The following is a 14,049-nucleotide window of genomic DNA, read 5'->3' on the forward strand; positions in this document are numbered from 1 at the left end:
CTATAAGACGAACAATGAAACTGGCGATATTAAAAAATATCTAAATAAATAGGTTTGCTGTACAGATTTTTTCCCCCTAAACTAGGAAGGAATACATTTTAAAGGGACCTGCGCAAATTTCACACGTGAAGGTGAGCAGGCTGGTGCTCTGCAGCCTGTGCTTTCTGTTTCTTTTGTAATAATGAAATGATGTCACTGGGGTTGTAAATTCAGGGACATGGCAGACGATTTGGGTTTCATTAGGTTGTAAATAAAAAAAGACCCCACCTATAGCCTGCAGGGATGGCCAGATACCTACAAGGTTGGTCTGACTACAAGCAAGTGGAAAGGCAGTTTGGTGTCAGCGTCAATGTCAAGAAAATAAATGAGATATAGATTTCAGGAGGCACAGAAACTGGGGAAGCAGGTGTGAAAATGGTCTCCAGCAAGGATTTTACCTGGAGCCAAAACACTTCCTTCCTTCCTTCTGCAGATGTGTGGTTCGTGCATCACCGTGTGGTGTGGCGGCTGCTCTGTGACAGGGAAGAAGACTCTACTGAGGGTGAGCAGATGCAGGAAAAGGACCTGCTGTATCTTGAAAGAGCCTAGTCACCCAGGACACACACTATTATTGTCCCCCTCCCCTCAGGCAGGAGCATCAAGAGTAGAGTTCCTAAGACTAAGAGACTGTTAACACGGTTGAACTTGGTGCTTTCTATCATCTGCTACTCCCAACCAGAAGTAACAGATATGATCAATCGCCTGTCGTTGTGCTCTTTGCTGCACATGTTGTAAACATGTTCAGTTCCTTGTTCTGCATATATTCCTCTTGTGTTCACGTTGTTGTTGATCAGTACAGGTGTTGGAATAACAATAGAAATCCTTGAATCAATCCTCAAAGTTTGGATAGCGTTAGTTATCTAACTATCCAATAACATAAATAGAATTATATTGAAAATATTAAACAAGATAAAATATGTTTTTATTCATAGCTTGGTATTTTTAAGGTGAAATCTTACGAGTCTTGACATAATACAACATGTTAGCTGTATAGTTGTCCAGAAACATCTTTGTGTGCTCCCATCTTGACTGACAGTTTGTTTCCTTCATCAAAACCAACATTCGTGTCGTTCAACTGCCAAGTCGAGTCCTTGTTTTTTTGTCTAGAGTTTCACATTTTGTTGAACACAATGAATTTGAATTCATGTTTTGAAACACACTTGCTCAGAGACTCAGAGATGCTTTCTTTCTATCAGATAAAGGAGGACAATAAATCCCGTAATGAGCAGTTTTAAGATCAACACAGGAGGGAAGAAGGGGGAAAAAGCTTGAAGAAAAACACAAGCTTCTAATAAATCATCAGTAAATATAGGGCTTCATACTAAAGCTCATGTGGTAACCCTGGAAGTCCTTCTGAAAAAGAAAATGGTTGAAAAAGAGGGGGCAATAAGGACAAAAGCTTCAAACTGGAGATGCAGTGGAAATTAAGAAGACTCTGCTCTGTGACAAACAGTTTAACAGGAGGAGGAGTGCCAGGAAAAGAAAAACACAGGTGAACTCTGAGTCAAGTCACGACAGCACACTTAAAATAATAGTTGATTCTCATGAAGACATATCTTCATTAAGGTAACTAAAACATATGTATGTATGTTATTAGAAAAGGTCATAGACTTTTCCCCGTGCTGAATAACAGCAAATTTGAAAACAAAATTGGCCAAGAGACACGTGCCAAGGACTGATGGACTTTGATACAATTGCCAAGGGTCATTTTTAAAATGTTGAACCTCACTGAACCATCAGTTACTGATGATATGTCCTCAAATCGAGATTTGGAGATGAACGGAATATAATGTGATCATTGTACTGACGTGTGCAGCTGTCTCAAGGTATCTTGAGGGCTGCATTGTCAGTCGTAACCTATATTAACCTTTCCAGAAACAGGCAGCGTGGGACTATACACACCCAAGTCAGCTGCACAACTCAGTGCAGCTGACTTGGAGTCTCCTGGGACGGTACTGTCAGATACAGCCTGGATAATAGTTTCAGGATATGGAAACAGAAGAATATGGAGATCCAACCTGGTTCAGTTCAATTCACTTTTATTTATACAGCGCCAAATCACACCAACAGTCGCCTCAATGGGTTTTTTTATTGTAAGGTAGACCCTACAATAATACATACAGAGAAAAACCCAACAATCATATGACCCCCTATGAGCAGCACTTTGGCGATAGTGGGAAGGAAAAACTCCCTTTTAACAGGAAGAAACGTCCAGCAGAACCAGGCTCAGGGAGGGGCGGGGCCATCTGCTGCGACCGGTTGGGGTGAGAGAAGGAAGACAGGATAAAGACATGCTGTGGAAGAGAGACAGAGATTAATAACAGATATGATTCAATGCAGAGAGAAGAAACACTCAATGCATCATGGGAATCCCCCGGCAGCCTACGTCTATTGCAGCATAACTAAGGGAGGATTCAGGGTCACCTGGTCCAGCCCTAACTATATGCTTTAGCAAAAAGGAAAGTTTTAAGCCTAATCTTGAAAGTAGAGATAGTGTCTGTCTCCTGAATCCAAACTGGAAGCTGGTTCCACAGAAGAGGGGCCTGAAAACTGAAGGCTCTGCCTCCCATTCTACTTTAAATACTCTAGGAACAACAAGTAGGCCTGCAGAGCGAGAGCGAAGTGCTCTGATAGTGTGATATGGTACTACAAGGTCATTAAGATAAGATGGGGCCTGATTATTTAAGACCTTGTATGTCATGAGCAGGATTTTGATTTTACAATGGCGAATACGGAGCTGACAGGCAGGAAGAAAGGAGGAAGACCACAAAGAAAGGAGGACTTGCTGTGAGTTGGTGTGACAGAGATGCATGCTAGTGAGATGGAGGGAGATTATTAATCTGAAGGAGCAGAAGAAAGAAGAAAAACAATCTGATATGTCAATAAACAGCAGTGTACAAATGTAAATGCTGTACTGAAATCTGTATTTTTAATTCAACTAATTAATGGAGTTACATGTCACATATTTATTTCCTAATATATGTGTTTCACGATTATTATCACTTTGTATTTCATTTTTTTTACATCCTTAGTTATTAATTATTTGTCAAGTTTTTAATTTAACAACTACATTAGTTAATTTGTAGTTTCGTTTCTGCCTGTTTGTTTACAAATCACTTTTAATGTGTAAACAAAGAGCTAGAAGCTGCTAGGAGTTTCAAAGGCGCAACCATTAATGTTATTAGAGGGTCGTCCAGCAGGGGGCGATGGTGCACCTACACACTGTGAGAGCAGTAAAGCCAGAAGAAGAGCTCTTCCCCTCCTCCTCGCTCATCACCACAGGCTGGTATCTGGTAACATTGGCGGAATAACACCAGGAGAGCGTCTTTTTCTGGGTGTTTTTAAAGCTGCCTTTTGCTGAGGTGAAGTTTAAAGGCAGGCAAAATGTCGTCTTGGGTGAAATCACCTGCGGGTGGTCGGCGGCCATCCGGTAACCCGAACGGAAGGTGAGTTTCCAGGCTAGCGAGGTTAGCATTAGCTGCTAGCTCACAATAATATATAAACGTGAAACGCTGTCAATTAGCGGCCCTATAAACCGCCACCTGTGCTGTGTAGTGCTCCACAGCCGCGTGTGTTTCGGAGGGCAGCTCCATACCCAACCAGGGAGGAGAGGACCGAAGAGCTCAAGGATGCCCTGGACAGGTACCAGCCTCGGGCAGCCTTTTTGTTGTCGGCAATGGTTTAAAGTGACCAAAGCTTTATTATGAGTGCTTTACTGTGCACCTTCACTTCTGTGTGTAGTGCTACACGTCATTCATGGTTTTGTTTTAGATGAAAGAATGCACAGTCTTAGTAAATAAAAACTGCATTTAAAGCCTCCAAGTTGCCACAAGTCATATTTAATAGTTCCTTATAGCTGCCCTACTCTGGGGAACATCTTACTTCCCTCCCTTCCAGACTTTTCTTTCCTCCCTGAAGGTAAATCATGAAACAAATAATTCTAGGATCTTGTTTACAGGTTTAACTGGTTAGACCAAACTTTGAATGCAGCACTCCAGTTTCAGTACACTTACAGTTTCAGCTGCCTAGCGAGGTTGTAGACTCATCTTTAACACAGAAATCACTTTTATTTGGGCAAGTTCATAATTGCATGTGCAACAGGCAAAGCAGGTACTGATAGAAGCTTGGTAGTTTGGAATCATAGATGTAAAATGAACTAAAGTTACCTGAACAATCGTTTTTAGTGTGTGTTGTAAAGCAGTTAGTGCTTAGTTAGAGTATATAAGCTAAAAGCAGCTGCTCTGAGCTCTGTGCAAACTGCACTGACTTTATTGCGGCCATATCACCAGACTAGTATAGAAGTAACGTGTTACTGCTGCTTCCTAATGAGAAAAATATTGCACACTGTTCACTGTAGAGCATGTGCTGTATGGATGGAAGAATTGGGGCCCACCTTTTATCTTTAAGTGAGGTGTCACAGGTGTGTGCACCTGGCTGTGGCGTTCCAAACATTTGTGACGGGTCATTCAAACGAGTATGCTGAGTTTGAGCGTCGTACTATAATAGGATACCGTCACTGCAACAGTTTCTTCTCTCCTACATATTCTACAGTCAACTGTAAGATGTGTTTTTGTAAACAGAGTGGGGTGGAGAGTGGGGTCACCGACTGCGCTCTGCTCTCTATTCTGTATTTTGGGACAGAAGACGGATGTAATTTTACTGTCAACTATGACAAAATCAAGTATTTCAACACTTTAGCTGTGAATCCTTTGAAAGTGTGAATGTCAGAATATGCTGATGTAATGTTTTAGTAAGACATCAGGAATACGGTGTTTGCAACAGTCTACTATTGTTTCTGTGTTGTGGGGGGGAAGCTGTTTGAGTGAAACTTAAAACTTTGATGCACTGAATGTCGGACGCACAGGCTCCTTCGTGCACTTGCTCTCTGAGTCTCACTGTCAGAAAATCTATTTTTGGACATTTATGTGCTCGTCATATTAAGGTGTCATAGAAATACCTCCCATATTAAACTGTTATGACACTTTTCACTGCTTTTTTCCAGTTATGAAGAGCTAGAGCAAATCCAAAACTACAGTGGAAGTGTGAAGTATGAGGGCTACAAGCATCAGCCAAATGGTGAGATTTGTTTCTTTGTTTTGTCCGTATGAGCAAAATGGATACTCTTTACACAAGACATGTTTTTAAATGCTCTAAAATCTTAATTACACATTTATCCAAAGAAGAAAAGAGTGCAGTAATATTTGTGCCGCTTTTCGAGTCTCTTTCAACGTCACCGTTCTCAATCTTCCAGCCAAATCAGAGGGTGGCACTCCAGCAGACAGACGTAAAACGCTGTATCAGAGGTTCTACAGACAGGTGCAGGAGGACAGGAAGCCCGCCGACTGCGTGGTTCTCTCTGTTACCAAACAGTGCCTGTGAGTATTTGTTCATTGCCAACAGAATTTGCTGGTTTATCCTTTACTATCAGCGTGAGGAGACTGATATCATTCAGTGATCCCCACACTCGGGCCCAAGCATATGTGCCGACTCATATTATCTTTTGTTTTTCTACCTTCCTCAGTCTTATATTAAAATCTTAGTCGATGCTAACAACCTTTCCCCGGCTGGTGTTTTCCCTACCGGTTGGCTTGCTGGCCAGATTACTGTTGTAGTGTTTCTCAGTGTCATTGAGCTGCTTCGTCAGCTGCACCAACTGCAGTCGTCCTCCTGCTTTGGAGCTCTACTGTGAGCTTTAGGGTCACTTTAATCAGAGCCTGCAGCAGATGGAGGACTGGTTCTTGTGCTGCTGTGCTGAGCTCACAGAGACCGCAGAACAAATGAGTGCTTCCAGCAGCTGCAGACCATGACTGTGGAGTTTTGGTTCACTGCAGGATGAGACTTATTGGATGAAAGCTGTTTTAATGTGTCAGTAAGTATGAGGCAATGAAAGTGTTCGGAGCAGAAGGACTTATAACTCTGTATCAGATCTTCTCCTTTTATTATCACCGTCAGTTTTTTGCTTGCCTTTCTTTACTTTCTTGGTGTGCTGTGCGTTTCAGCGACGAGGCTTTGTTCACATTAACGTGCTGTAACTTCAAATTTGTTCTGGCTACTCAAATGTAGGTTCTTGTTCCCTTTGGAAAGTCTTTTTGTTGATGTATTAACAGTGTTTCACACGCAGACCCTTTGTGTAAGTATTCACATAACCACATTTCCAATGCAGATGTCTGCTGTGAAGCTTTGTCACCATGGCAACAAACAAAAAACAACAAAAACCAAAGTAAAAGCCCACAGGTGTAGTTTTCTTCCTGTGTTGTGTTGAATGATTGTCTGTTAAATTGTGATAACTGACAACCACAGACGAAGCAACGTGAACACCAGGAAAAAAACAAACTTTGTCACTCACACAAATACATTTACATAAAGTTGGAACAGCTGTTTGTTTTTGGTCTCTTGATCAGTCAGTAATGAAGATTGTATTCATTTATGCACAGTCATAAAATGTCATGTAGCACATCTTTAAAATTCAGTGTTCGACTACACACTGATTTGCATTGAAGTCCATTAACAGACACATACATGCGAAGGTTAAACATTCTTGACACCTTTCACGTATCAAATGTGCCACTTGGATCACTTTCTGTTAAAATACTCTTTATTTTATGCTTTTGAAAAACTGCCACAGTTGTAAACCAGTAATCAATCAATCAATCAAACCTTTATTCGTCACATGCAAGTTTGCACCTGCAGTGAAATTGGACCCCCCCACCCCCCGACCATGACATTCTACACATGGTAAAAGTCTAACAGAGTAGCGGTCAAAGCACACTAAAAAACTTGCACTCCTTATGCTCTGCAAGATTCATCATCAGTCAATTTTCACACACTTCTACACTAAAAGCAACGATTAATTTGAATCACAAATATGGCCGCTTAAGCTTGATTTAGGCTATACTCCTGTGCTGAACGGCACGGCCATGCACCCTATACTGGGTATACAGACGTGTCCAAGAAGACTCGCTGAAGTTCAAACTGAGCATCAGAATCAGAGAGAGTGCTGATCTTAGGGGACACGTTTAAAGTGGAACGGTTTCAGCACCTTGTTGAACTTGCAGGGTGTACTTAATAAAGTGTCCTACTAGTATAGTTACAAGGGTGTCAACCACTGGAATCGGTTCAGCACAGGAGTATAACTCAAGCTAACTGTGAGACTCAGTTGATACAGATGGACTGGCAGTTATAAAATGCTTATTGATAACTATAAATTGATGCAGCACTTTATTTGACTTTCTCAGTATCCCAAAGACACTAGGAAATACTAGTATTATAATATTTACGGTACAAACATCTCATTCAGAATAAACCCACAATACAACACTAATCACACCTATGAGAGATTTGAAAATCTGTGTTAGTGTAGCTGTTGCTGTTCTGTGAGTCTATTATGCAAGTGGTGTGATATGCCCATGTAGAAAGGACGGCACTGCAACGCTGGATTTGCCCTTACTCTGGGCTCCCTCTTTATTCTGGCAACTGGTACAAAGAAAACAGCACACAGTCTTCATTAACAGTGTGCAACGCAACTGCAACATTCAGTTCACCAGCTTGGGAGTTTTTTTCCTTTTTCTTTCCAAACATAACACTTAACAAATGAATAAGATATATTTATACAACACAACATCAACAAAGTCTTTCTTTTAAAAGTTCTAGCTGAAACCAAACCTGTGATCGTATAGTAGCAGTATTATTTATTTATTTTTCTCCTTTTCCCCAAACAACAACAACAATAACATATAAAAACAGCTTTTCTATTATAAAACAATCATCATTGTTCATCTTTTTTTTTTTTTTTTCCTATACAACAGCATCAATTAAAACTTATACTTAACAGCGCCTACCTGGTACAAAGAAAACAGCACAGTCTTCATTAACAGTGTGCAAAGCAACTGCAACATTCAGTTCTGTTAAAAAGAATTAGAACAATTACAATCTCATAGAGAAACATTAGAGCTGAGTGCAAGTCAAAAAGCACCCGACTAGCTAACGAGTATTAGCTTAGCATGCTAACTAAAAATGCTACTTGTGAATAAAGTTACTACCCATGCATCAAAATGCCTGTAACTTTCAGGATACATGCTAGTACTGCTTACAATCAAAATACATGTTGACAATTACCTCTATAAGAATGTTTTCATTAATACACATACAAAATTGACAACAGTATCGCTCACTAGCACCTACTACCAGCTTGGGAGTTTTTTTTCCTTTGCGCTGTGCAGCAATTTGGAACTTTAACAGTTGCAGTTGCGGTATTTGTCCACCAGGTGGCTCCAACTATTCACAAAGCACATCAATTTTGAGGAAATTCATTAAGCTATTTTCTAACTCTGTTACATCAGCTTCACTTAAAACACTGTTTTTGTTGGGAAAGAACATTTTAAATGAAGGAGTCACCCTTTGCTCCGTCACAGATTTAACTCGGGGTATCTCCTTTACGAGGTGAGTCGCTTAATATAGAAATGTCACGTTAACAAAGTGTTTCTCTTCCTCTCAAAGGGATTACCCCAAATCGCTAAGCCAGTGCTTGCAGGAGCGTGGCCTGTCAGTGGAAATGCTCTACCTTCAAGCGGAATCGGGCCTGACCCGGGCCCTACAGGATGTCCGAGCAGAAGGCTCCCCCTTATGTATTCTGGTGGAGCAGACAAACGTAGCTCTGTCCTCCTGCACTGTTATCATATTCTCAGAATCCCTCAAAAGTAAGTTCGTACCCCTCGTATTCCTTCAAACTTACCAAACCATCCCTTTTACTAGGCTCAGTTCAACAGTCTGTAGATTCCACATCTTTAAACACGAGGTCTAAAACAAATTTCTTGTAAAACCAAATAAATTAAAAAGACACACTACCATTTAAAAGACTAATATCTAAAGTTACACAAAGCTACAGTTCTTCAGTCATGCATGCATTTAAAAACTGGGCCGAGTCTATCATATCTACATGTTAATAGCTGGATCTTGGCAAACGACCCTTTGGCTAGCACATGCATATACTTCACACAACAATACATGACAATACATCCCAAAAAAAACAAACTAAAAACTAAAAAACGGTCAATTTATTACAACATTTGTTTCATTTTATGGGTCATCAGTTCTGTCACTAACTGGTATCTTAAACCAAATAACAAACCAGAACAAACCAACAGACTTCTTTGGAAGACGACACAAAGGCAACGTTGTAGCTACCATTCAGACTATTTGTTAGCTTACACACCAACTTCACTTCATCTTTGATTTTTGTGCGATAACTTGAGTGTTACTCTTAACAAAAACAAATAAACCAAATCTGTGTTATTATCAGACGTATGCACGATCGGTGCCAGGTTGGTACTCTCCGATGGGCTCGTCCTCAAGAAGTCGTACATGTTCGCAAACGCAAGAACCAGGTTTGAGGTCAGGTTCAGCTGCATATGAGGTGCAGTCGAGACGTTTAGCAACACAGACCATAAAAGTATTTCTGTGTCACCTCAGTCCTGTGGGAAAAAGATGTACCAAGTGTCGCAAAACTACAACGTTTCAGCTGAATCTTCATTTTAGGGAGGACAGAAAATTCTCAGGATGGTGGGAAGTAGGGCTGCCACAAACGATTATTTTGATAGTCGACTAGTCACCGATAATTTGCAGGGCCGCGCTATGAATCCTGGGATAGGTTGGGCCACGAAGGATGCACCCGACCCATCCTTCAAATCTGGGGAAATGAAGGACGCATTTGGAGGCGTCTTTGAATTTGGACAGCCTTCGTCCCGTCGCTGTAACGCAATCTGCCTACAAATGCAGCCTCCGAAGGATGCAGCCCCTGAATTTGGACACAGCTACGATACCGGACACAGCTTCTTCTTCTTCGGGGTTTAACAGCAGCTGGCATCCTTGTACATGCAGTGCTGCCATCTTCTGTTTCAGTCCGTTATTACACTCTTAAATCCTACTACTTATTCCTGCGTCTTTTGTGATCTTACAAAGCTTCAAACGACGCGTCGAATATTAAATCAGTCGATTAGTTGATAGTCGATGTAATCGTGACTAGTCGACTAATTGTGGCAGCCCTAGTGTGAAGATTGTATACAAATCCTTTCACAGTTCCATAGCGGCGTGTATCACAGTTCAGCTGACCCAGTTTTCTCCTTCGAACTCCTACCGTAGGGGAGAACTCCTACGGTCGAACTCCTACAGTCGGGTGGAACTCCTACGTAGAACTCCTACGGTAGGGTAGAACTCCTACGGTAGGGTAGAACTCCTACGTAGAACTCCTACGGTAGGGTAGAACTCCTACGTAGAACTCCTACCGTAGGGGAGAACTCCTACAGTCGGGTCGAACTGCTACGGTAGGGTAGAACTCCTACGGTAGGGTAGAACTCCTACGGTAGGGTAGAACTCCTACGGTAGGGTAGAACTCCTACGTAGAACTCCTACGGTAGGGTAGAACTCCTACGTAGAACTCCTACGGTAGGGTAGAACTCCTATGGTCGAACTGCATTTTCACATCTGAACCTGGGAGGCAGAATTGCTGTGAATGTCAAAAGGAGACCGTGACCATGTTCCTGATGATGGTTTCTCAAACGGAAATTTTAGGTCGAAGCTGAACAAGCAGCACTTTTTAACAGAGAGTAATCCTCGACTCCAAAGCCTGACCTGAACTTAGTATCTGATGCAGATGCAGGCTCTAAATATGATCACGAGGACGAAACTGGCTACATTTAAATCAGTTATGGTTTTATGGACCTTTATGACCTAACCTCGTAACTGTGGGGATTTTCATTTGCTTTTTTTATCTTTTGAATCCTCCTGGACGAAGCGTGCGGCCGGTTTTACAGAGGCATGACCCGGGCTCTGGATAAAATCAAACTCAAGTTGTAATAATGTGCAGTTTGCTTTAAATCTGCTTAATATGACATTTTATGCTTTATTAGCACACATACACGACCTAATCTTTATAACACAAATGTTAAACACATTGTTAGGTGAATTCAACCAAAATTAGATCAATTCAACAAAACAATTGTCTGTCCTCAGAAACAAAGCTGAAAAGGCGTCACCATTCATTATATTTAGAATAAAATGTCTGGATGCACATTTAGATAAATTCAGTACTTATTAATCAGGTTGTATTAAAGTTACTGATAAATGCACGTATTTGCACAAAATGCATGTCCCTCAGTGCCACACATCCAGCAATCCAACACCACCCCCACCCCCCAAAGCATTACTTACCAAAATACTAATTTAATCAGCTGATCCCAACATTGACATCAAAACGATCTCAGCGCGAGCTGAAAGGAATCTTTTTTTCACCTCTTTCTCCCACCTCAGCCTCATGACACTTCACCGTTATTGTTCCCTTTCCCTCCTCAGTCCATCGAAACATGCCCAAAGACCAGGCCATGGACTTTGTTCTAGCAGAGTACAACCGTGGACTGGCTAAAGAGCGACCCCCGAGGGACCCAGCAGACATTGCAGCCGAGGCGTCGCAGCTGCTCGATGACTATCTGGATCGAGAAAAGATCGCGCGCCACACCGTCCCCTCTGAAACACGTCAGCTCCTCGTGCTGTTAGCCGAGGGTGTCCATCTGTACCCCGAGGAGTTGGAAACCATCTCGGAGTACGTGCGCTCTCGGCAGGACCACGTACAAGGTGAAACGATTACACAGCAGTTCCTACAGAAGCGCTGTTTCAGCTTTGCTTTGTCCTTGGGTCATATATCTCTGTTTCACCAGCGTTTTATCTCCTCAGCTTCCAACAGTGAGGGTGAGAAAGGGATCATGTTACCTCCAGGGTTGGGGAAACCACCTCCTCTGCTTCCGACTCCATCTGGGCCACCACAGCCTCAGCCTGCATCTTTAACAGGGGGGCCCATGGGAGACCACGCCTCACCTTCACCTGTACCCCTCTTGCCTTCACCAGGTTTGGGTTTTCCCTCTTTGTATCTTTTTAAATGAAGCATGATGAAAAGTCCCGGTGTCCTACTTTGGTGAGAGTGCTAAAACCTACCACGGCATTGCTAATCATGAACAGCTAGAGGCTGATTTGCTTCTTTTTATTTATTTTTAGTCGCTCATCCCAAAACCAAACCTCCTCCGCTGCTCTCCTTGCATCGTCTTCCTGGTCCGTCGTTAGGGGGCCCAATTGTCCGAGGTCCCCTGTCGTCACACATCCCTTACGGCGGTCCCGGTGGGCCTCGTGGGCCCCTGCTCCACCCTCCTCCTGTGTTCCACCCAGGCCCCAGAGGTCCCACTAGAGGAGCCCCTCCCACTCTAAAGAGCGCTCGCCCTCCACTTCTGTCGTCTCCAGGTTGATCTTTGGTTTCTTTTGGGGTTTTTTCTCTTTTCTTAAACTTTTGTCCTAAAGTCGTGTTTTTTTCCTCTTTGTTTTCTCAGGTGCTCCTCTTCTTCGTCAGAGTGTCCCCCGGCATTAGGAAATGAGACACACACACACACACACACACTTACTTGCAGGTTATGAACAGTGTATCACTTCATGTTAGAGCAAAAGCATCCTTTTTATGTTTTTATCTAAATTTAGCTGGAAAATAAAAATGAAAGTTGATGTTATGTCTTCATCTCACTGTGGGTGGTTTGAGTGGTAATGTTACGATCCCCCCCCACCCCCTCCCAAGGCATCGGTGCCTTTTTTATGTTTTGTCCGTCAGCAGTTTGGATGTTAGGGTCTGTAACTGCTGAGTGTTGCACAGGTCCATCAGGTAGTTCGTTTAGCTGATTGCACAGAAATACAGCCACGCAGTAATCGACACCCAATCACGGCTGCAACAGGACGTCTTCTGTACATAAACGCCAGGAGCCTACTTGCTTTGTACAGTTTTTCAACATGGTGCTTTCTCAAAGTTTCTCTGGACAACAGATACTTCACTTTATAATGGTTTGTTCGTATTTCTGGTTCAAATATAACTTGATTCATGTGTAATTTTCTTTGTGCCACAGATGAAAACAGTCACTCTGAAGGACTCTGTATGATGCATGCACAAACACATGTATTTGTTAAATTGCATTTCCTGCACTGTGCACAGTGAAATCGCTGTCGTGTACAGTACATGTCAGTAAAATAATCGTCCTTGTGACGTTGGAATTGCAACTATCAGCTTTGTTTTGTTTCCCAGGCTTCTGACTGAGTCCTTCTATCAAAGCACAAGACTAAGCTCCAACTGTTTCCCAGCTTAATGAAAGAATGCGACTCTCTTCATTATAAGTCCAGTGACCACATATTTTCTAAATGGCAGGTGTGATGTGAGTAAGAAGGCTCCACAGGTTTGTTACACTGTGGGTTTCAACCTTTAATATCTGTTAAATATGATGCAGGCAGAGCACACGAGTCTAGAACCAACAACTACTCATCATATGTGGCTTTTGTTGTCATTGCTAGAACTTCTAGCACACTGTTGTTTTGTTGCTAATATTTATTAGCATTACTGAGAAGCATTTATCTGGTTAAGAAGCCTTTTTCTGTTGGAGCCACGGAGGCTGAGGCCTCATAGACAAACACTTTGCTTTTGTAGATACTGTAAAAATGTTTCATGTTTCTGAACCACTGTATGCGTTTCCCTTTGCTGTGCGGCGTGCTGATGTTGAACAGGTCCCGATTCTATTTTCAAAGAAAACATTTATAAATGTTTTGAGACGTTTTTCTTTTATTATGAATTAAAATGAACATCTGGATACAAGTTCAGCAAACTGATGCATCTTTCTGTAAGAGTCTGAATAGATGTTAGTGCTAAAGTTCCTAACATACGTATTGATCTATTTAAGTGAATAAAACGTCAAAGTGAACCCTTTGTGTATTTTGTACAACGAGCTGCTGCAGCAGCAGGTGAGGCCTGGACAGGCGTTGGTGTCGCTGCATCAGTTTTTAAAGCTCCAGTTGAAGCTCTCGCCTGGATGCAGATTTCTGGACTCATTTTTATTTCCATACTGGTTGCCTGAGCTGCTGTACAGTAACACGCAGTAAACAGCTTCCAGGCTTCATGGTAGCGAACTGCATAAGTGGCACAGAAGTAGTTGTGTATAT

At 42.1% G+C, this 14,049-nt stretch overlaps 1 protein-coding gene across 1 annotated transcript; it reads left to right on the forward strand.

Moving 5' to 3' along the window:
- Positions 1–3,258: 3,258 nt before the first annotated feature.
- LOC146515983 (uncharacterized) lies at positions 3,259–13,811 on the forward strand. Its single transcript, XM_085166957.1, has 9 exons — positions 3,259–3,485; positions 3,595–3,681; positions 5,042–5,115; positions 5,291–5,414; positions 8,536–8,735; positions 11,386–11,664; positions 11,764–11,934; positions 12,082–12,321; positions 12,408–13,811. The coding sequence occupies exons 1-9, from the start codon at positions 3,424–3,426 to the stop codon at positions 12,443–12,445; spliced, it is 1,275 nt and encodes a 424-aa protein (XP_085023083.1). The 5' UTR covers positions 3,259–3,423; the 3' UTR covers positions 12,446–13,811.
- The last annotated feature ends 238 nt before the right edge of the window (positions 13,812–14,049 follow it).

The sequence above is a fragment of the Neolamprologus multifasciatus genome, chromosome 7 (genome assembly GCF_963576455.1).
Source record: "Neolamprologus multifasciatus chromosome 7, fNeoMul1.2, whole genome shotgun sequence".
Classification (NCBI taxonomy): Eukaryota; Metazoa; Chordata; class Actinopteri; order Cichliformes; family Cichlidae; genus Neolamprologus; species Neolamprologus multifasciatus.

Excerpts from the sequence above, each read along its gene's own strand:
- LOC146515983 (XM_085166957.1), top strand. The coding sequence starts at position 3,424 with ATGTCGTCTTGGGTGAAATCACCTGCGGGTGGTCGGCGGCCATCCGGT. Across the intron at positions 3,682-5,041 it reads CTCAAGGATGCCCTGGACAG|TTATGAAGAGCTAGAGCAAA; the intron begins GTACCAGCCTCG and ends GCTTTTTTCCAG. Across the intron at positions 12,322-12,407 it reads TCCACTTCTGTCGTCTCCAG|GTGCTCCTCTTCTTCGTCAG; the intron begins GTTGATCTTTGG and ends TTGTTTTCTCAG.